Below are 24,853 nucleotides of genomic sequence, written 5' to 3' on the forward strand. Positions count from 1 at the left end.
TGCCTGTAGTACCTCCCTGACCTTGAACAGGTTGCCAGACCTCTCACAAAGCCTCAGTTTTCCTCATTTGAAAGGAATGATGTATTACCTCCCTTGGAGTTGTGAGAATTTAACGAGAAAATGTGTAAAGTAAACACACTGATAGCAAAAGAAAGCACTTAATGTTAGCTAAAATCTATCATTATCATCATCATAATCATTCTTTGGCTGAATGAGACATCTTGAGCTCCTACTCCAGCAATGAAAATACATTCATTTTTTTCAAACCACAGTTCAATAGTGTTTTCATTATTTTCCAATCAATTATATCTTCAAAGAGCTACTTCATTATAAAATTATCAAGGCCACAAGGCTAAAAAGAGGCAAGTTTGTCTCCACTGTAAGTAGTTTAGATTCACAAAAGTAAATTACATCACATTTGGATTCTTTTTTTTTCTACTTTTCTTTTATTTTCTTTATTGATTAAGGTATTACATATGTGTCCTTATGCCTCATTGCCCCCACCACCAACCCCCTCCCCCCACCCACCCCCTCCCGCTCATGCCCTCACCCCCCTGATGTCTGTATCCATTGGTTATGCTTATATGCATGCATACAAGTCCTTTGGTTGATCTCTCCCCCTTACCCCCACCCTCCCCTGCCTTCCCTCTGAGGTTTATAATGAACAACATAAACTGATGAACAAAAACAGATCCAGAGACAGAGAAGCATCGATCAGACCGTCACATTTGGATTCTTAATTAACTAGTAAGCCAATTCAGGTGGGGTTTCCTCTACATTGTTAACATCTTTGTATGCATATACACTAGTATACAAATGAGTAAGTCTTATGTTTAAATATATCAACTCCATCAACCACTACCAGCAATATGTAGGTCAAGGCTTTCCACCTGATAAAATTAGATCAGAATCAGTATTAAGATTTAGAAAAGCCTAAGGATCACCCTGTCTGATCCTTGCATTTTACGAATGAATTTAGAAAATGTAGTTAACTGGTGAACAAGGAAAACATTCAAATGCTAATCTTTTTCAGGAATTAGTCCAAATCCTAAAAGGAACACATACTAAACCTCAGTTTAGACCTTTAAAAATGACATCAATTTTTAGCTCAGTTAAAGGTGTTACTATTACTACCACATTTAAGGTGTAAGTGGAAGCTTCCTTTCTCACTTTCAAGCTGAATCCACAGTTTTTAATTATTTCAAGGTATTTATTTATTACAGAGAAGGGGGAGGAGAAAATCATGGGTCAGGCTGACAGGCCAGGAAGCCAGGTCAAGTGGAACAGGGAAACTGAGACAGACAGCTGAGCAAACTGGCAGAGCAATTTACAGCCGATACAGACGGTCACCTCCCTGCAAATAACATCTAGGCCTCCGTTGTATTTCAGCCCCACATCCAGAGAAGCAGCAGGACCAGATGGATGACACTAGGACAAGCTGCAATGATAATGATCCCCTGCCCTGACACTGACCCATCAGTGGAGACCACCACCCTGAAGGAGCACACCTAGAAACTGATGAATGTTCTACTGAAACCCCCTCCTGGGACCTCCCCTAAGATCCCACCTGCACAAGACACAAAACCTCAAGACAGAGGACCCCGTGCGCTCTCTCCCTCTGGGGAGCAGCACCTGACATCCCCTTTCCCTCTTCTTCCCTCTTCTTCCCCCACAGACATGTACCTCCTAAACTCTGGGAGAGCCCACAGACGTGCAACCTGGGGAGTGATGGGCAGCGGCAGCTCCTTGCAGGCTAGTCCCCTGACCCTGTCCCCAAGGCCCCCTTTTCTCCGACTTCCCAGAGAGCAGAGGCAGCCCAGCCTGGGCTCTCCTGTTGCTTCTGCTACGCGAAGCCCTTTCTTGTTTTACTGTCCCCGGCTTTAGTGAAGGTTCCCTCCCCGTCATCGGGGCTCATGTTGTAAAATTCTTCCTGCATGAAGTCAAGAGCCCACACACTACCGGCTGGTCCTGGGCAGACCCACCAACGGCCAGTTCCCCTTCCCGTTAACAAGATACAAAGAGCTATTTGACATCTAATTCAAAGAATAGTAATTTGTTAAAAAAAAAAAAAAGAATCAAAGAGTGCATATGCACAGTATAATACTATTATGAGAATACTTTTCTTCTTCATATAAACATTTTTAAAGAAAACATAAATGGGCCAAAACCGGTTTGGCTCAGTGGATAGAGCGTCGGCCTGCGGACTGAAGGGTCCCGGGTTCGATTCCGGTCAAGGGCATGTGCCTTGGTTGCGGGCACATCCTCAGTGAGAGGTGTGCAGGAGGCAGCTGATCGATGTTTCTCTCTCATCGATGTTTCTAGCTCTCTATCCCTCTCCCTTCCTCTCTGTGAAATATCAATAAAATATATATATAAAAAAAAAAAAAAGAAAACATAAATGGCCCAGTCGGCGTGGCTCAATGGTTGAGCATCAACCTATGAACCAGGAGGTTACGGTGCGATTGCTGGTCAGGGCACATGCCCGGGTAGTAGGCTAGATCCCCAGTGTAGGGCATGCAGCAGGCAGCCAACCAATGATTCTCTCTCATTATTGATGTTTCTATCACACTCTCCCTCTCCCTGCCTCTCTGAAATCAATAAAAATGTATTTTTAAAAAAACACATAAATGGTCTATAAACCTATGAAAATATGCTCAACTTCACTCATTAAAATAAATAAAAATTAAAGCAACAAAATTCCCATCAAATTTGCAAGAATTTAAGTCATTAGGGTTGAAAACAGATTTTTCCTTGGAATGTTGCCTTTATGATGCTCTAATTTAAAAACTGCTGACAATCATTTCTAGTCACAGCAAGTATGCGTTCATACATGAGTATGTGTCTACATTTATATAAAAAATTTAAAAATAAGAGGGAAATAGATATATTTTTACGTTATTCATCAATGTATAACTTCTAGAAAGAGGAATTTGACTATACATATCAAAATTATAACTGCACATATCCTTTGATCTAGCAATTCAACTTACAGCTGACTCCCACGTAGGAGAAATATCATGGGGACTAGGATACTCACTGCAGCTCTGCTTGTAGAAGTAAAAAAATAGTAACAATCTGAATGTCCATTAATAGGAGATTGGCTAGCCCTGACTGCTTTGGCTCAGAGGATAGAGCGTCGGCCTGCGGACTGAAGGGTCCCAGGTTCGATTCCAGTCAAGGGCATGTACCTTGGTTGTGGGCACATCCCCAGTAGGGGGTATGCAGGAGGCAGCTGATTGATGTTTCTCTCTCATTGATGTTTCTAACTATCTCTCCCTCTCCCTTCCGCTCTGTAAAAAAATCAATAAAATATATTTTTTTTAAAAAATAGGAGATTGGCTATAAGTATGGTAGACTCATAAAATTATGGTAGACCATGCAGCCATTAAATAAATGAAAACTATATAAATAGGCCTTTTTTAGGAACTCACCAACACCGCCAACCAGACAGGCCTTGGAACTGCCCCGCGACCCAGCAGCCACTCCAGCCAAAATCCTGCTACCCCAGCTGCAGACCTGGGGACCCTGGGACCTCCACCTCCAAAGGTGCACCGCTCGGCAACACTAAGTGCAACCTCCCCCTCCCCAGCGGCAGAACTCCGTTTTCGCGAGTATTCGCGTTTCCGGCCGCACAGGGCACTCCACTCCTTAGGCAGCGCTTGGGAGCCGCTGAGAGCCCCCAGGGTGTGATTCTGCACAAACAAGGGCGCACAGCCCCGCAGTAGAAATTCTGAATTCCCTCTTCCTGGATAACTGCCCACATTCACCCCAGCGGCTCAACTGCGGTGCCAGGACCCCTCAGAGTGCATCAGAACTCTGCACCCCAGCAAGCACACCTCCACAGAGGCGAAGTTCCAACAGGCAGGCACCCTGAGCCCATCTACCCACAGGGCGCTAGTGGGAGCCACTGTGAGCTCTCCCTGGGTGCGATCTTGAACAAGCGGGGGAGCACTCCCCCCCAGCAGTAGAAGTTTTGAATTCACTCATCCTGGATACCGGCCCAAAGGCACCTCAACTGCACGGCTACACTGCCAGGGCCCTTCAGAGTCCTTCAGTGTGCCACGCTGGCCAGTGTACCGCGGGTGCTCCTGTGAGCCATCACTGGGAGTAAGCGCCTATCCACCACAGGTGCAACAGCAAAAGCTGGGTCTGCCCACCCCAATACTGCAGAACTCTGGGCACCATAGCCACGCCTTTCCAGAGAACAGGCCCCCTGAGCCCCATCACCCCAACAGAGGGTTCCTGGGTGCCACTGTGAGTCCCTGCTGGGCACGCGTGATTTCAATTAAGGGTGCAAGACAGCAAAAACTGGGACACTCCCCTCCACACGGCTGACTTCTAGACACCACAGTTGGGCCTCTCAAGCTCGGAGGACTACATCAAGAGAACCCAAATAGCTCAAGTAGGGAGCTACACTAGATTAACAAGCCCAGGAGAACTGAGAGATTACACCAGTATCACCATCCCAAAAAGACCCTGGGTAGCAAAGCAACTGGATCTACAATTAAAACATTACAGGAAAACATGGGAAGACAAAAAAGCAATCCCCAAAGGAAAGAAAAAGAGGAACCACCAGAAAGGGAGTTAAATGAATTCGAGGCTAGCAGCTTATCACAGATAGAATTCAGAGTAATGGTTATAAGGATGTTTAAATGGATGGATGACAAATACACACAACTCAATGACAAATACACACAACTCAATGAGAACTATAAGGAGCTGAATGAGAATGTCACCAACATGAAAAGAAACCAAGAGGAGATGAAGAACGACATAGCTGCAGTAAAGAACACAATGCAAGGCCTAAACAGTAGACTAGAAGAGGCTGAGGACTGCATCAGCAAGTTAGAAGACAAGGCAGGAAAAAACACACAAACACAGCAGCAACTGGAAAGAAGACTTAAAAAAGCAGGAGGAGAGCCTAAGAGAGCTTTGGGACAACACAAAACGAAACAACATTCACTTAACAGGGATACCAGAAGGAGAGGAAGAGAAGCAAGGAATAGAAAACCTGTTTGAAGAAATAATGACAGAAAACTTCCCTGATATTGACAAGAAAAAAACTATGCAAAGTCTCCCCAAATTCAAAAAGATTGAAATTATATCAAGCATTTTCTCAGATCACAATGGTATATTATTAGAAATAAACTACAATAAAAATATTCCAAAAAATTCAAACACGTGAAAGCTGAACAGCATGCTACTAAACAATGATTGGCTTATCAATGAGATCAAAGAAGAAATTAAAAACATCCTGGAGACTAATGACAATAAAAACACAACATTGTGCCATAACCGGTTTGGCACAGTGGATAGAGCGTCGGCCTGCAGACTCAAGGGTCCCAGGTTCGATTCCGGTCGAGGGCATGTACTTTGGTTGCGGGCACATACCCGGTGGGGAGTGTGCAGGAGGCAGCTGATCAATGTTTCTCTCTCATCGATGTTTCTAACTCTTTATCACTCTCCCTTCCTCTCTGTAAAAAATCAATAAAATATATTAAAAACAAAACAAAACAACAAAAAAAAACACAACATTGCAAATCCTATGGGACACAATGAAAACAGTCCTGAGAGGGAAGTTTATAGCTCTACAGGCCTACCTCAAAAAACAAGAAAAAATGGTAATAAATTATCTAACTCAACAACTCTAAGAATTAGAAAGAGAGCAACAAGAAAAGCCCACAGCGAGCAGAAGGAAATAATAAAGATCAGAGCAGAAATAAATGACATAGAGACCAAAAAAACAATACAAAAGATCAATGAAACCAAGAGCTGGTTTTTTGAAAGAATAAACAAGATTGATGTACCTCTAGCCAGTCTCACCAAGAAGCAAAGAGAGAGGACCCAAATAAACAAAATCAGAAATAAAAGAGGTGAAATAACAACAGACCCCACAGAAATACAAAGGATTGTTAAAAAATACTATGAACAACTCTACTCTAACAAACTAGACAACCTGGAGGAAATGGACACATTCCTAGAAAAATACAACCTTCCAAAACTTTCTCAGGAAGATTCTAAAAATCTCAATAAGATGATAACTATGGAAGAAATTGAAGCAGTCATCAAAAAGCTTCCAGCAAACAAAAGCCCGGGGCCAGACGGCTTCACAGGGGAGTTTTACCAAACATTCAAGGAAGAACTAAAACCTATCCTCCTCAGACTATTCCAGAAAATTCAAGAGGAAGGAACACTTCCAAGCTCCTTCTATGAAGCCAGCATCACCCTAATACCAAAACCAGATAAAGATAACACAATGAAAGAGAATTACAGGCCAATATCCCTCATGAACATAGATGCCAAAATCCTCAACAAAATTCTAGCAAATCGAATCCAGCAGTACATCAGAAAGATCATCCACCATGACCAAGTAGGATTTATCCCGGGGATGCAAGGATGGTACAATATTCGCAAATTAATAAACATGATACATCACATAAACAAATTGAGAGATAAAAATCATATAGTCATATCAATTGATGCAGAAAAAGCATTTGAAAAAATTCAACACCCTTTCTTGATAAAAACTCTCAACAATGTGGGAATAGAAGGATCATACCTCAACATAATAAAAGCCATATATGACAAACCTACAGCCAACATCATACTCAATGGGCAAAAACTAAAACCATTTCCCCTAAGAACAGGAACAAGACAGGGATGCCCCCTCTCACCACTCCTGTTCAACATAGTGCTGGAAGTACTAGCCATTGCAATCAGACAAGAAGAAGAAATAAAAGGCATCCAAATTGGAAAAGAAGTAAAACTGTCCTTATTCACAGATGACATGATACTGTACATAGAAAACCCTAAAGACTCCATCAAAAAATTATTAGACTTAATAAATGAATTCGGCAATGTAGCAGGATACAAAATTAACGCCAAGAAATCTATGGCATTTCTATACACCAATAATGAACTTACAGAAAGAGAGACTAAAAAAGCAATCCCATTTACCATCGCACCAAAAAAATTAAGATACCTAGGAATAAACTTAACCAAGGAGGTAAAAGACCTGTACATGGAAAACTACAGGACACTGAAAAAAGAGATAGAGGAAGACATAAACAGATGGAAGAACATAGCGTGTTCATGGATTGGTAGAATCAACATCATCAAAATGTCCATACTCCCCAAAGCAATCTATAAATTCAATTCACTGCCCATTAAAATACCAACGGCATATTTCAAAGACGTAGAACAAACCTTCAAAAAATTCAATTGGAATAAAAAAGATCCCGAATAGCTGCAGCAATCCTGAGAAAGAAGAACAAAGTAGGTGGGATCTCAATACCAGATATCAAGCTGTATTACAAAGCCACTGTTCTCAAAACTGCCTGGTATTGGCCCAAGAACAGACATATAGATCAATGGAATAGAATAGAGAACCCAGAAATCGACCCAAACTACTATGCCAATTAATATTTGACAAAGGAGGCAAGAGCATACAATGGAGACAAGACAATCTCTTCAATAAATGGTGTTGGGAAAATTGGACAGATACATGCAAAAAAATGAAACTAGACCACCAACTTACACCATACACAAAAATAAACTCAAAATGGATCAAGGACTTAAACATAAGACAGGAAACCATAAAAATACTAGAGGAATCCACAGGCAGAAAAATCTCAGACATATGCCGAAGGAACTTCTTCTCTGATACTGCTCCTAGGGCAATGGAAACTAAAGAGAAAATAAACAAATGGGACTACATCAAAGTAAAAAGCTTTTGCACAGCAAAGGAAACCATCAATAAAACCACAAGAAAGCCCACTGCATGAGAGAACATATTTGCCAATGATATCAATGATAAGGGTTTAATCTCCAACATTTACAGAGAACTCATACAACTTAACAAAAAGAAGATAAACAACCCAATCAAAAAATGGGCAACTGATCTAAATAGACACTTTTTGAAAGACAGAAGGAAGGCCAAGAGACATATGAAAACCTGCTCAAAGTCACTAATCATCAGAGAGATGCAAATCAAAACGACAATGCGGTACCATCTCACACCTGTCAGAATGGCTATCATCAACAAATCAACAAACGACAAGTGTTGGCGAGGATGCGGAGAAAAAGGAACCCTCGTGCACTGCTGTTGAGAATGCAGACTGTTGCAGCCACTGTGGAGAACAGTATGGAGTTTCCTCAAAAAACTAAAAATGGAACTCCCATTTCACCCAGTGATCCCACTTCTAGGAATATATCCCAAGAAACTAGAAACACCAATCAGAAAGGATATATGCACCCCTATGTTCACAGCAGCACAATTTACAATAGCTAAGATTTGGAAACAGCCTAGGTGCCCATCAGCAGATGACTGGATCAGAAAACTATGGTACATCTACACAATGGAATACTATGCTGCCATTAAAAAGAAGGAATTACTACCATTTGTAGGCACCTGGATGGAATTAGAGAACATTATGCTAAGTGAAATAAGCCAGTCAATGAAAGAAAAATACCACATGATCTCACTCATTTGGGGATAATGAAAAACATTATAAACTGATGAACAAAAGATAGATACAGAGGCAGTAAAGCATCAAACAGACTGTCAAATTACAGCGATAAGGTTAGGGAGAGGTGGGGGAAATAAGAGATCAACTGAAGGACTTATATGCATGCATATAAGAGTAACCAACGGATGCAAAACATTGGGGGGTGAGGGCATGTATGGGAGTGGGGTGGGCGGGCAATGGTAAGATATATACACATATAATACCTAAAAAAAATAAAAATAAAAAAATAAAAAATTGTGGTACATCTACACAATGGAATACTACGCTGCGGTAAAAAAGGAGTTCCTACCATTTGCAACAACATGGATGGAGATGGAGAGCATTATGCTAAGTGAAATAAGCCAGGCAGAGAAAGATAAATATCACATGATCTCACTCATTTGTGGAATATAATGAACGGCATAGACTGATGAACAAGAACAGATCCAGAGACTGAGAAACGTCGATCAGAACCTCAAACCTCAGGGAAGGAGGGGGTCGGTGGGAGTAAGGGGGAGAGATCAACCAAGGGACTTGTGTGCATGCATATGAGCCTAATCAATGGACGCAGACAACAGTGGGGTGGGGCATGAGTGGGGGATGGGGGGTAATGGGGGAATAAGGACACACATGTAAAAAAATAATAAAAATAATAAAAAAATAAAAATAAAATAGAATTGAAATTGTGAGGTAACTAGAACCCCAAGAACACCTGAGAACGTCTTTCTTGCCATGCTAGCAGTCATCAGCTGTACGGTAATATTACCTGGGGAAAATAGGGAAGTATTTTGGACTTAAGTTCCTGACCCTTCATGGGTAAGAGCCCTTACGTGGGCTGATCCCCCGCCTAATATAGTCACCAATAATACCAAACACCTTGGCCATCCAGGAGGACCATGGGTGGGGCAAGGAAGTATAATTACACAGGGGTCGCCACCCAGCTTCCCTTTTGTATGACACAAAATCAAACCACTGCTCCTTTGTGTGTAAAATTAAAGAGATGTTTCTGGCTTGCGTGGACACCAAAGGAAGGGACTATCACTACTTGCTCCTGGGAGAGGTGCAGAAAATGTAACTAAGACCTTGTCTATACAAAAAGAAATTGACAGCCAGTTTGAAATGGAATTGCCATGGCCTAGAGCAGCTGTGGGCAAACTATGGCCCGCAGGCCAGATCCGGCCCGTTCGGCTGTTCTATCCGGCCCGCGGAGCCGAAAGAGTGGAGGGTTCTCTTGCTCTCCCCTCCGCTCCTTTACTTTGAATTTATATTAGTTCACACAAACACTCCATCCATGCTTTTGTTCCGGCCCTCCGGTCCAGTTTAAGAACCCATTGTGGCCCTCGAGTCAAAAAGTTTGCCCACCCCTGGCCTAGAGCAAAGAATATCCTTACATGATGTTATTCTACAATGTCATTATAATTTTTCCCAGATTTGTATTACCCCCATTACCTATAATAGTACCTCACAACCTTGGGAATCAATAAAAAATCATATTTTTGGTGCTTGGAGACAAAGGCAACACATCTCTTGATATTTTAGAATTATAACAGCATAATGTACAATTATCTCAAACAAACTTACAAACTAATTCTTTGAATGTCTGGCAGCCATTTAACAAGGACATGAAAGGATTTAATCCCTTCCACTGTGTAGAGGGTCCCCTGGGAAGGCACCTGAGCATTCTATATTGGCCCCTCTTGCCCTTTTGGCCAAAAGGGACCCTTTTCTCACAATCCAATTGCCCACAGCTTTGCCTGTGCTTTCTGTTCATGCTGAGGTTGAAGCCTCGTGGTGGCTGGTACCATGGATCTCTCTCGCCCAGTGGGGTGAGCTGGGCCCTCCCTGGAGAAGAAACCTGGGTTCCCCAAGATATGTGATCAGTGCCAGGGCACCGCCAGCAGGCGAGGGGATCCCAAGGCAGGTGCTGGGCATGGAGGCCATGGGGACATAGGCCACCAAGGAGACAGAACTGAACCTCACATCACCCTGCGTGGCCCCGGAGGATGGCTGGTTAGCCAGAGACGGGTAAGATTCCTCAGGGAAGGAAGAACCTAAGACAGGCACAGTCGCAGAGGGGCCATCAGGAGAGAACTTGGGGGTCGAAGTGGGGCACAGACCCTCACCCCCCCAACTTTGCAGCGGCCTGAACCCTCACCCCTTTTGAGGGAGGTCTCCTGCCCCCACGGCTGCTTCGCTTCCCATGCCCAGCTCAAATCAGGATCCAGGTAACAGACAGACTTGGCCGACAGCAGCTGCCCTCTCACTGCAACAAGACTTGTTTGAGTTGTCTTGTACCCATGGTGTGGGGAAGTGGGTTTTTGATATCTAAATCCAACCTAGCACCAGGAATGCTCAGGGCCTACTCAAGAAGGCAAATAATCCTTTCCACTAATATTTACAGGGTAAAATAAGATTATTGTTAGAGTATTAAATTTGACAGTAAAATAGTAGTCAAGTTCTCAGACTAATTTAAATTGGCTAAGTGAAATAAGCGAATATTCTAGAAAAATTAATGGTACTGGACAAAAAGCTGTTCTTAAAGTGTTAACTAAAATTTTTATTGGTAGTTCATCTCATGGTAAAATTGTGTAACATTTAATGAACCTAAAGCAGTCATATTTTAGTGCAAAAAATTAAAATTTAAAAGCTATCAAGACTACATTATAAAATTTCCAAAAGCCTCCTAATATTTAAATCAAAAAAGGGGGGATAGTAGAAGAATATCATGTAAGGAAAAATATCCTGTAAGTAAATTACATCTAGAAAATTTTTACTTTAGAAAATTAACTTCCATTTGTAATGCTAACAGCAAGACACCCATGAAAAACACATATGGTGTCAAAACAAGCAAAAGGGAAATCGTTCGTGCAAAAAATGAAAAAGGATCCCAAGTCAATTTTATAGAAAAGATTCCTTTATTAACTTTTGGTCGAGAATATGTTTGTATATTTTCAGAAAACAACTCCAAGACCATGTGGATTTCTGCAACAGAGAGGAATTGACAGGACTGCTCCATCCATGAAGACAGAAGAGAAACAGTCCAGAGATGGAAGACGCTGACGACACCTTGCCATACTAGCACAGTCAGCAGCTGTGCCTCGCAGCAGGTTGCCCAGGACCAAACCAGAGAGGGTCGGACCTGCATTACCACCATTTGTCCACCATCCAGAACTGAAATATCATTGCTGACATGTACACATAAGGAACTGTTTGACATTGAAATTGGGACTCAAAAGAACTGTTGGCCCAGAAAGAAACTCACTACAGACTGATTCATTTGCCTTTCAGCATAACCATTATTGCCTGTCTCATTTTCGGTTCTTATAAGTGTATTTCTAGTATCACATGATCTCACTCATCTGGGGGAAATAACGAACAACATAAACTGATGAACAAAAACAGACCCGGAGACAGGGAAGCATCTATCAGACTGTCAAACCTCAGAGGCAAGGTAGGGGAGGGTAGGGGTAAGGGGGAGAGATCAACCAAAGGACTTGTATGCATGCATATAAGCCTAATCAGTGGTCACAGACAACAGGGGGGTGGGGGCATGTGTGGGGAGGGGTTTGGGATGGGAATGGGGGGATGAGGACAAATATGTGATACCTTAATCAATAAAGAAATTTAAAAAAAACAATAATAAATAATAATAAATCAACATGTTACGTAAAGCACCATTAGTTTTAAAATTTATATGTAAACAGCAACATACTCATGCATGAGCATATATACTATTCACTGTTTCCTTTTATGTATTTCAATTTCGTTCTATTTACATATATTATTTAAAAAATTTTTTTGCATTTTTGTTTATTGATTAGGGAGAGAAACCAATTTTGTTTCACTTATTTATGCATCCACTGGTTGATTACTGTGTGTGCCCTGACCAGGGATCAAACCCGCAACCTTGGCTCACTGGGATGACGCTCTAACCAACTGAGCTACCAGGCCAGGGCTAAGAAACACTCTTAAAATGTTTATTTTAAATTAGGTATCTGACTTATTGTGTACTCCAAATGAGGTAACTTCAAATTTTCCTTCACTGACAGTTTTTAAATTTAAGAATCGTAACATCAGCATTCCAAGGAAAAACATTTTTTCAAGCCTAGTGATAGCATAATCAACATCAGTTCCAACACAATTAAAACCCTAAAGCGCACTGCCAAGCAGAAACACGGCTTGCTTACACTGCAGTAGAATTAGAGTGGTAAGACTCAGACCTTACCTGACCAGGTCGCCATGAAGCTGTAAATACAGACTTTCCCTTCCCTCTCCAGCACATATTTCTGATGCTGGAGTCTCTACTGTGCAAAGGACAAGATGTAAGTCAGAGGAGGCGGCGGCGGCGGAGGAGGAGGAGGCAGCGGAGGTGGCGGTTGTAGTGGCAGTGGTCGTGTCTGCTCCATAAAGGTAAACACAGCCTCTCTTCACATCTTCTCTCAGCCAGTCTCTTTCTCGAGAACCAAACCTACTTCTCCTATTCAAACAATTTCTGCTCCCATTGCGTTTCATATTTCTCTAAAAAAAAAAAAAAAAATCGTGAGAAAAAACATCAGCTAAAATGAGTTCGATATGTTCAGCCCTCACCCCACTTTCCAATCTATAGTCAACAATACTCTGCTCAATCGAGTGTTATCTCCTCTCACCTCACACAGCCTTCAGCATACGCCATGCTCATTCTTACCCTGGCAAACTTAGTTTTCTTTTTTTAATATTTTTAAAGCTATTTTTACTGTTTTATTTGATTTTTAGACAGAGGAAGGGAGAAAGCAGGGAGAGAGAGAGAAGCACCGGTTGCCTCCCGCATTCGCCCAGACCAGAGACTGAACCCACAGCCTGGGTATGTGTCCTGACTGGGAATCGAACCCGCCACCACTTGGTGTATGGGATGACACTCCAACCAAGGAGCCACACTGGCCAGGGCCAAGCTTAGCTTTCTTTATTGTTATAGCAATTCATGTCTGTCCATCAACTTTTCTAACCCTTTCTTTTTCTTACATTTTCAGAAAAATGTCAAGAATAATAAAACATCCGTGTACCTACTACCCAAATTTCACAAATTTTAATATTTTGTCTTATTTAGTTCTGGTCATTATTCTAAAGAATCTGTAATAATAAAAGCATAATATGCTAATTAGACTGAACATCCTTCCTGTCAAAGCCAGGCTGCAGCCCCAGGATCGAGGCAGCCGCTGGCTGCGGCTGCAAGGGAGGGATGCAAGCAGCCACCGCAGCTACAAGGGAGGAATCCAGGTAGCCACCACGGCTGGGAAGGCCTACTCTTGCATGAATTTCGTGCATCAGGCCTCTAGTGCATCAGGCCTCTATCCTATATAATAAAAGCCTAATATGCAAATTTACCTAAGGGCGGAAGGACCGGTTGCCATGATGTGCACTGACCACCAGGGGGCAGATGCTCAACGCAGGAGCTTCCCCCTGATGGTCAGTGCACTCCCACAGGGAGAGCACCGCTCAGCCAGAAGCTGGGCTCACGGCTGGCGAGTGCAACAGCAGTGGCAAGAGCCTCTCCTGCCTCCGTGGCAGTGGCAGTGCTAAGGAGCAGTGAGCCGAACAGTAAGGAGCAGCAAGCAGGTGGGCAGTAAGGAGCGAGGGGTCCTGGACTGCAAGAGGGTGCAGGCCAGGCTGAGGGGACCCCCCACTGCAGTGCACAAATTTTGTGCACCGGGCCTCTAGTGTGTGTGTGTGTGTGTGTGTGTGTGTGTGTGTGTGTCTATACTAATAAAAAAGATGCAAATTGACTGTACCTTCACAATGCCCACCAGCCAATCAGAAGTGAGTATGCAAATTAACCCAACAAAGATGGCGGGTTAATTTGCATACGCAGTCGCCTAGCAGCCGGGGGCGGGACGCTTGTGTTGTTGCCATGGCAACAGTGCAGGTGTTCCACACCGCCCCAACTGCTCCGGGCCTCTGGGCAGTGTGGGAAGGCGGAAAAGCGGCTCCAGGCCAGAGCGAAAAGGTGGCTCCGGCCAGAGCGAAGGCAGTGCCAGCAGCCAGGGTAAGGAAGGCTCATTCTTGCACAAATCTTCGTGCATCAGACCTCTAGTGTAAATATATATATGTATGTGTGTGTGTGTGTGTGTGTGTGTGTGTATACATATACATATATACACACAATATATATTCTTACATATACAGCTGAAGCCACCTGGTACCCTATCCCAATCCCATGCCCCTCTCTCTCTCCCAGAAACACTCTACTACTGTATTTGGTATTTACCATTGCGTTCATTTCCTTTTTTTTTTTTCAATATATGTTTATTTATTTCAGAGAGGAAGGGAGAGGGAGAGAGAGATAGAAACATCCATGATGAGAGAGAATCATAGTGGATCGGCTGCCTCCTGCAAGTCCCCCCCTGGGGATCAAGCCCACAACTTGGGCATGTGCCCTTGACCGGAATCGAACCTGGGACCTTTCAGTTAGCAGGTCGACGCTCTATCCACTGAGCCAAATTGGCTCGGGCTCATTGCGTTCATTTTCACAGATGTTTGCCATATATGTATATCCTATAAACTATATATAGTTTGTTTTACATAATTTAAAACTTTAAATCCTAGCTTGTTTTGCCCTGCAATATTTTTATTAGGTTCAATGTTGGTTTACATATATCCATGCTAATACACCCAGCTCATTCATTTGAATAATATATCATTTTTTAATACATTGCAATTTATCCATTCTCTTGCTGATGGCATTTAGTTTGTTTCTAATTTTTCCCTGTTGGAAACAATGCTGCAGTAAACATTTTTGCAAACTGCAAGTTTCTCTAGGGTCCTAACCCTCTATGTTATATCCCAAATAATCAAGTACAGAATCTACAAAATACCTCACAAATATTCTTTCCTTTCTCATGTTACAAAAAAACTACTGTTGCGTTAATTCAGGCATGTGAAATTCGTACACATTGTGGAGCCACTGTTATCTCAAGGCAAAAACAATTGCTACAGCAATACAACAGGATTGTAAAGATAACATTTACCAGCTCTATTTTTATGATGAGCCCTTTTTGTTCCCTTTCAAAGAAATGTCCACTAACTACACTGACATACCTCTCCGGTGTCATGCCTTTCACTCTGTTTCAGGAATATCCAACAACCTATAACTCCCCAAACACACCAACTAATCCACAATTCTATGACTTGTCTGAAATGTTTGCTTCATCTTGTCCACCTGACTACCCGTTCATTAAAATTCTATGCAAATGTCACCCTCTCTACACTCTTTTGAAACCTTCCATGTCTCCCATCTCCATTTTTCTCCTCCCAGGTAGAATTAATTTCCTAGTAGAAGGAATTAATGACTACTCTCTACTCAGCAGAACTTCACCTTGAACATACTTCTATTTCTATGCAGATTACAATGGCTTTTAAGTATTTATTTGATATTTCTTCTTTTCTTCTACACTGATAATCTATTATTAGTGCCTTCACACCTGAGTGGCACAGAAATGCATGCAAAACTCAGCTGACATCACAGAAATGTATTCCCAGTTTGCACATTAGCCCAATCAGTTCTGGCAAGAAGTTAAACAAACATGGAAGGAAACATCTCCATTTTTATAGAGAAACTTATAATCTTTTCTTTGTATCAGCCAAAAAGTAAATAAAATACTTTTACTACTATTCCTCACTGGAAAAGAGCAATACCTATAAATAAAGCAATTTTTTTTTAAAAATTTTAGAGAGAGGAAGGGAGAGGAGAGAGAGAGAGGTGAGAGAAACATCAATTGGTTGCCTCCCGCCTCCCATAAGCACACGGACTGGGGATGGAACCCGCAACCTAGCTATGTGCCCTGACTGGGAATCGAATGCACCACCTTTTGGCGTAGGAGGCTGACGCTCCAACCAACTGAGCCACACTGGCCAGGACAAAACAAATATTATTTTTGTAATTACTGAGATTAATACTTTAGGATGACTATAGCACCTAAAATTCAATTTCTAAAGACGGTGGATAAAGAGGAACGAAAAGTTAGAAGGTATTCCCATGTGGGAAGAAGATAAAACAAGTGCGTGAATGGCTTCATTGTTTACATTTAGGAAAACACAGGTTTATTTTGCAGATCTTAGGGATTTGAGTATAGCTATTCAAAACCATGAAGATTATTGATTCTAACTTTAGATAAGTAGGATAAACCCCGGCAACAAGTGGGAACTAGGTCTCTCTTCTCATCAAGAGTATTTTCTTAAAGCTGAATATCTCAGAATTATTACCTTAAGTATTTATTTTATAGACACAGGGGCCATCATATTTGTACCACTAAATAATGCTAACCATTGAATAATTCACAGGTAAATTTGAAATATTCTTTATTTTTTAATCTTTGGGAAAGATCAACTGGTCCATCTGAAAACAGTATTCTATATGGTACATTTATACAAAGAAGTTCTGCACTCACTGGAGAGAAATTTTGCTCATTGCTATTAAGAGAGGGCAAATAGACACTATTCCACACAAGCATCAAAAAGCTTCTTTAAAAAAAAATTTTAAGCCCAATAATAGCCCACCAACCTTCTGTCTTAGGAAAGTCAAGAAAGACCCCAGGAAGTATTATATTAGTTCACTCATGATTTTTCTTCTGTGAGGATTTTTAATGTGATATATATTTCCTTTAAGACTATAAATTCCTTAAGGAACTTTACATTTTTTAAGAGGATTTTTTTTTTAATTGATTTCAGAGAGGGAGAGATAGAAACATCAATGATGAGAGAGAATAACTGATCGGCTGCCACCTGCACGCCTCCTACTAGGGATCGAGCCTGCAACCCGGGCATGTGCCCTTAACTGGAATCGAACCTGGGACCCTTCAGTCCGCAGATGGACACTCTATCCACTGAGCCAAACCAGCTAGGGCTTTAAGAGGATATTTTAAATTAATTCCTTAACATCATTCTTTTTTATTAATTTTTTTTTTTTTTTATTTCAGAGAGGAATAGAGAGGGATAGAAACATCAATGATAGAAAAACATCATCGACAGCTACCTCCCGCACATCCCCCACCAGGGATTGAGCCCAAAACCAAGGCCTCTGCCCTGACTGGGAATTGAACTGGTGACCTCTTGGTTCCTAGGTTGATGTTCAACCATGGAGCTACACCAGCCCGGCAGGAACTTTACATTATTGAAATATATGTGTTATTGGTCAAAGAATGTACCTCCTGGCTATATGATTTGTTCCATGGAATGAAGACAAACTGCTGAGTTAGAACTTCAGTAGATATTAATGGGTATTTAAAAGACCTAGATACTAAGAAAGCACAGGCCTTCTAGCAACAATCTAGATCAGGGGTGGGGAACATCGCGCCCACGGGCCATATAAGGCCCAAGAAATCATTTGGTCTGGCCCTGCCAAGGCATTAGGGGTGAGTTAATTAAATGTTTAATATAGCAGGCTAATTTTTAAGTTGACAATTTTGTATGAACTATGAATGATGTTATAAACATCCAAATGACCTTTCGCAGAAATAAAGGTTCCCCACCGATGGCCTAAGCATCAGGTAACTGCTGGAAAGGCCAGTACCATCGTCTGAGATGCTTTCAGCTTTTACAATCACTACTCCACTGGAATTGCTAGACTGAGAACATTTTATTTCCTCCCTCCCTTACTCTTATATAAGAACTGCTGACAAACTTATCTATAAGAGAACACAACTACTAGTATAATCACCTCTCACAACAAACAAATGTATAAAAAGCACATTTAAGATTTAAAGATATTTCTAGAAAGCAAAAGTAGAATAAGCCATGAATTAAGTACTCACTTCAGTACTTAATTCAAAACACTATTATTCAAAACACTAATCTCATCACATTCACTGGCTAGATTAGTTATAACTTCGTACCTTCAAAAAAAAAAAATCCCCAAACTGGAGGAAACATCTTGAAAAATGTATGCTTCAAAGGTACTCCCAATAACCTTAAGAGTATTAAAAATATTACGCTAGGTTGTGGGTTCAATCCCCAGTCAGGGCACATACAAGATTCTACCAATGAATGCATAAATAAGTGAAACAACAAATCGATGTTTCTCTCTCTCCTCTAAAAAAATCAGTAAAATTCAAAATAATAATAATATCACACTACTATATTCCAACTACAACTATAAAGGGGTACATTCTAAATAGCAGTTTGCTAAATAAATCTGGGGCAGATTTTGAATCAAATTTTCCAAAACTCGATACAAATGGACCTAGATCTAATCTGGCTAAACTACACTAGCTTAGTTATATTAGACTTTTTATGAAGACCTGTATTTTCTGACAATTATGTTCATAATTTGGTATTAAGTTTAAAATAGTTACAAAAAAAGAATGTCTTTTCCAAAGGGTCTTCAGAGAATATGTTGAAGAGTATGACTTTCCTCCCAATTCAGAAAGTCTTCTATTTACATATTCTTTTCCAGTTTCACTTGGCACAAACTTCAACCACTCAGCTATTTAAGGGAACTTCTGTATGTAGAACGCATAGCTCCTGTCTTCCACAGTCGATCCCATTTATTTGCAAGGATTATTTAAAGCATTAACCATATGCAATAAAGCCAAGAGATTCAAATGCATTAGACACTGTCAGCCTGCCACACCACCAGCTGAGCACTGTAATCAAGATCAATTTCTGGAATCTTTCTAATGGTCCCCAGAGTGGAACTCCAGGGAACCAGTGGTGGGTTGAACCACTTCCGGTCAGTGTAGGAAGGCAGGACCCTGCAATAAAGATGGTCATTTCTCAATTCCTTCCCTCTCATAACTCTCTCCCCACCAAAAAAATAAATAAATAAATATATATATATATATATATATATATATATATATATATGCTAAAGTTGTTTACCTTCTAGACCAGAGGGCATTACCTATCTCTCAGGCCTGCCATTTCCTGTTAAATCCAGCTGGTTGAATTTTTTTTTTTTTTTGGTTCAGTCACAGTTTACATTTTTGTGACCTTATGGTTTTAAATAAATATTCAAAAGCATTTGGGTAATTATATGTGCAGCTTATGGTTAAATAAGTTACAGCAAATATGTAAAGGTTTATGCAGAAGTGGAGATAAACTATGAAAAGTTATTTCTTTAAATCACTGGATTCACTGGAAGGTAGTAGCAAAAGCACTTCAGTATTTTACGTGGTTTCAGGGATTTACCAAGTGCTTCAAATCTATGATTTTTTTTCAGTGTTCCCATTTTTGTGATGTCCTGCTAATAAACTTAATGACTAGTATATTGTGCTCACCCTCATTCCCAATGAACAACTATTAATGTATTTTTTAACATCATGCATTTTCGTTGTTTTGAAACCCATCTAATCTTCTAAATGTTTTTTATCTCTTCCTTCTCCCTGGAAAGTTTTAAATCCTGCTGACTCCTCTTCTAGAACTCCAGAAGGAATTCCATCCCATATCCAGGAAACACCTAGTTTAGATACTTGACCTACAGAAAATATTATTTCCAAGTATTCCGAAGGCTAGTAGAAAACTCCATCCAGTTAAGTATCCCATAACCACTCCTTTTCACCATCTTCACTGCTCCCTCCCCATCCTGCATTCCTTGTGCATCTGAACTTCTTGTCATCCCCTTCCAGGCTCCACTCCCCCCACATGCCTGCATCTGCCTTCATTTCCTCCTACTCCCCCCAATTCCTGCCAGAAGCCCCGCAAGCTGCCTGTTGCATAACGGCTCCCCCATTAGCGTCTCCCCGGATCCTCAGGCCCGCTCCGCGAGCAGGAATGCCCCTTTTCGTCCAGCCCCTCCTCCCTTCTGCAACACGCCCGGCGATTCCCAGAGATGGGGCTCCTCCGGGATTCTCTCCCCGGGCGGGGCGGGACCAGACGAGCTGCCAGGCGGGCGCCTCGCGTCGGAGCGGGTAGTGGGTCTTAACTTCGGTGGGAAAGCCCGAGGGCAGAGCCGGCCCGCTCCCCCGCCTCCTGCCCCCGCCGGCGCACCCCGCAGCGCTGGGCCAATCACCGCCGCCATCCTCCCGCTGGGGTGATGTCTTCAGGTGTCCGGGAGCAGCCCTGCGTACTTCCAGCCGGGCTCTCGGGCCGGGAGCGCCCGGACCCCGGTGCGGCGCACGGCCAGGGAGGCAGTGGCGGGCCCCCGGGTCCCGGAGGAGCCGGCTGGCGGCGGCGGCCGGGAGGACGCTGGACCCAAGGCGTGGGCCTGCGAAGAGGGTGGCTCGCGGCCAGGGATGGGCAGCGGAGGGGACGCAGGCGGCCGAGGCCTCGGCGGGGCCAGGCGCGAAGGCCCGGGCGGGAGCCGCGGCCCCCCAAGCGGGGCTGCGGGGCGGCCGAGCAGCCCAGAGGACTGACTGACGCGGGGCGGGGGTCGCCGGCCGCCTCGGCCAACGCGCGAGGCAAGGGCGGCCGTTCCCCGCCTTCGCCCCTTCTGCAACCCGCTTGTCCGCCCGCCTCACCTTCAGGACCCGAATCCCGCCCGGCCGGCGGCTCGCAGGCGCTTCGGGCGGCTCCGGGGGCTCGAGCGGGCCCGCGGGCCCCGGCTCCACCTCCCCCATCGGCGGCAGAGGCTGCACAGGGACGCCCGGCCGGCGCGACAGCGCGCGGAGCCTCGGTGGCGCGCGCGAGCAGCCCGCGGCCCCGCCCCCGCGCCCGCAGTCCCGCCCCGGCCCCGCCCTCCCGCAGCCCTTCGGACCTGCGTAGCTGCGGGCGAGATGCGACCAGGGCCCCGCGAGCGGCATGCTGGCGGGTTGGATGTGCGGACCCCGCGGGCGGAGCCGGGCGCCACCGCAGGGCTGGGCCTCCACGGTCGGCAGCCTCGTAGGACTGAGGCGCCAGGAGGGTGATTTTCTGCAATCCCCGCCTCCCAAGTACCGACTGGACAAAGGGCAGGTGTCAATGGTGACAGGACGCTGCTCTCCGCCGAGGGTGGCTCTTGTAACTTGTTTCCTCTCTTTCCAATTGAACGAATTGTTGAGAATACTCACCTTAGCGAGGACCTTTCTTTTCCTTATTGAAGATGCTCACGACATTCAGCAAATTCGATCCAGCCCTGTGTACAAAATATTAACTCTCCTCCCAGCCACATTTTAATTCCCCTTCTCCTTATGTAGTAAAATCAGAATTCGGTTCTCTGTCTCAAGCTGTTATATATCTGTGAGCCATTTAATTGTTTGCAAAGATGATTCAGAAAATCTTTTAAAGTTTTTCTTCTTCTAGTTCCCGCATTGGTGGTAGGTTTGTGGCCGGCCAGTGGGCCAAATTTGGAATCAGAAAGCTTGATTCCAAGTCTCAACTCTACCTCTTATTAGGCATATACCCTTGTGCAAGTTACTAGATCTCAGACTTTCGTTACGAAGCAGTGAAACAAATTAATATCTGCCTAGCAGTTATTATGAAGATTTTGTGAATGATGCAGCGTGCTTATTAGCACATAGTAAGGATTCATAGTAGCCATTATAAATGTGAATTTCCAAATTTAAGATTCACTCAGTTCCTCAGAGTATTCTTGTTAATTCTGTTCCAAATTTTCCTAGGAAACATAGACTTCTGGATTTTTAGGTATTCCCCTTACAAAGGTATTGATGAATCTTCGAACAACTTGCAAAAAAATAATTTCTCGAGCTTTGAATAATTGGTAAAGATTGTATCACCTATTATCCATTGCTGCAGCTTGCCTAGTCCAGACCAACTATGTTTTGTTGGTTTTTCTTTAATATACTTTATTGATTTTTTACAGAGAGGAAGGGAGAGGGAGTTAGAAACATCGATGAGAGAGAAACATCGATCAGCTGCCTCCTGCACATCCCCTACTGGGGATGTGCCCACAACCAAGGTACATGCCCTTGACTGGAATCGAACCTGGGACCCTTGAGTCCGCAGGCCAACGCTCTATCCACTGAGCCAAACGCGTTAGGACCAGACCAACTATGTTTTAATTGCAGGCTTAGAACAAAAGAGTTTGTGACCTACAATAGTACTATGATAGGTATGCATTTGGAGATACTTTAAATTCCAAGACAAAATTTTACTCTTGCAAAGATTCTGACCCTGTACAAACTGTTTCTTCTGTAAATTTGGTCACTACATGAGTTACCTTGTATATACAAAAATTCAGTCTCCAGTCATCTTCATTTCTTTGTCTCATTATAATGAAAAATTCTTTGTGTGTCTAGGTGTAAAGTGAATAAAGCTCCTAGGTTGTCTACCTCTGGGGTTTTCCCACTACTTTGAAATTACTTAAAAATGGACCTGACCAAGGACAAGCAGTAGAAAGAATAAAAACATGGCTCAGGATGAGTGCGTGTAAAAGCCTGTTTCTTGATGTATTTATTACGCATTACCTTTTCCAGATCTCATGAGCAGAGGCTCTTTATTGACTGACCACCTGAAGGGGAAGGAAGTCCCAAGGACCACATTTGCGTTCAGGCTGGGCAAGATCAGTGGTAGATGGCTGTTGTTGTTGTTTTAATTAATGGAATAGTGGGCTAAAGCATCAATTCAAAATACAGCATATGCCACAGTTATATATTTAGTACTTTTTTTTAACAATAGTAGTACCTCTGTCAAAAGGGAAAAAAACTTAAAGCTACCAGCCCAGATACTGCATGGAGATAATTTATGATGCAGCTCCCTTTAAAGGTCTCCATGACTTAAGATCCAGTTCAGTAAGTAGTGACAACCAGTTGATTCTGTTTTCAAATCATATACTGCTATTAATGTTTTATACTGTTTCAAAGGTCACATATACATGTTCTCCCCAGTTCAAGGCAGTGTGCATTATGTATGCCAAGGGTTATGTAACTACAATTTCTGGAAATGGTCAACAGCTAAGACTAACCCTAAGAATAAATTCCTCTGGGATTTTTTGGTGCAAAAAATCCATCCGCCCTCACTGCAGGTTCATTGTTACAAAAATCACGTTTGGATCAAAGCAAGGAACAGAAGTCATTAGATTTTTTCCTCTCCGTATCCTATCCTTCCTATAAGTAGCTGTGCATACCTCTCTCCCCACCGGGGAAACACCTACACACTTTAATCTCAGGGGCTTTTCCTAATCCTCACTACAAAATGGAAAGAATATCTAAAGAAGGGGAAAGTTCATATCAGATTTCATAGAAGAACCATAAGCCAACTACATTGGCTTAATAATAGGTTGTCCCCACTCTTTCAATGATTACAAAGTCACCTTTAGGCCTAAAACCCTTGTTATTCTATCACAGGTTGAGCAGATTTAGGTATTTCTTTTTCTTTTTTCTTTTTTTTTTTTTTTTTAGAGAGAGAAACATCAATTTGTTGTTCCACTTATTTATGCATTCACTGGTTGATTCTTGTATATGCCCTGACGGGGGTTCAAACCCACAACAATGGCATTATTAAGACGCTGCTCTAAGCAACTGAGCAACCTGGCCAGGGCTAGATATTCCTTATTTTAGTTCCAAATAAACTGACAGGCAGTATTTAGCTGGCTTCAAGGTTTGAAGAAATTTCTTCCTTGAGCATTTTTATACTTTTGGAAGATGGGAAAATTGAACTGGGGGAGAAAATAGCATGGAAAACCCTTAAAAGTGGTAAAAATTAATGTGGTCTTTCTAGACTGAAGTTCAAACTGGAACACAAGTCATTACATTTTTGTCTTGTTTTTTTCTTTTTTCTTTTTCAACTCATTATATTTTTAAGTAAATATCTGGAATCTATTACTTGCTAAACTTTTCTATTGTAGCTTTTATATTTTCATTTAATTTCATGTAGATGAAGGTGTTAACAAAATTTAATATTAGGAAAAAGATGTTAAGCCACATATAAGTAAAGATTATAGAAATGTCACTTATCTAACAGTGCCAAAGGGCACTTCTGCATAAACTAGATAATTGACAAGGACTACATCTTTCTCCTTCTCAATCAGGGGACTGTTAGGAATCATCTGAGTAATAGAAAAGCTAAAGCTTTGAACTTCCAACCGCTCTCACTTTTATGGAAGAGTGTGTATAAAATAGATCAGGAAGTATAATTCATTTTGGCTAGTTAAGCCTTCCTCTTCCCAGTCACAGGTATACTTGAACAATTCACAAATTGTAACCAAAGTGCTTATGACCACCCCTCATACACATTTCACCTTAATATGATTTCTTGGCTTTGTGTGAGAATTCTCCTTTGTATAGAAGATAAGCATGGGCATAATCATCTAGCTAAAATTTCCAATTACACTTTTCACTGCCTACAACTAGAAGTATGTTTTGTTTTTTTTAAGTTGTTCAAATTCCTCTCTTGGTGAGATTTATGGATAAAAGGAACATCAATTGGTCAACAAGTTTAGCTCAAAGTTCTGGAACAGGAATTCATCCAAGGGTTCTCTAATCTACTTGTAAGAATCGAGAAAG

The 24,853-nt window shown here is 42.3% G+C and overlaps 1 protein-coding gene across 1 annotated transcript in view; it reads right to left on the bottom strand.

The window, feature by feature from the left end:
- PHLPP2 (PH domain and leucine rich repeat protein phosphatase 2) overlaps nt 1-21,461 on the bottom strand; it is an 87,587-nt gene extending 66,126 nt beyond the window's left edge. Inside the window, exons 1-2 of the mRNA XM_080643484.1 lie at nt 20,933-21,461; nt 12,733-13,025 (exon numbers count right to left, since the gene is read on the bottom strand). Of these exons, the coding sequence (XP_080499610.1) occupies nt 12,733-13,025; nt 20,933-21,214 (575 nt within the window). The 5' untranslated portion in view covers nt 21,215-21,461. The remainder of the gene's footprint in view (nt 1-12,732; nt 13,026-20,932) is intronic.
- Between the last annotated feature and the right edge of the window lie 3,392 nt (nt 21,462-24,853).

The sequence above is a fragment of the Plecotus auritus genome (assembly GCF_963455305.1).
Source record: "Plecotus auritus genome assembly, chromosome: 10".
Classification (NCBI taxonomy): Eukaryota; Metazoa; Chordata; class Mammalia; order Chiroptera; family Vespertilionidae; genus Plecotus; species Plecotus auritus.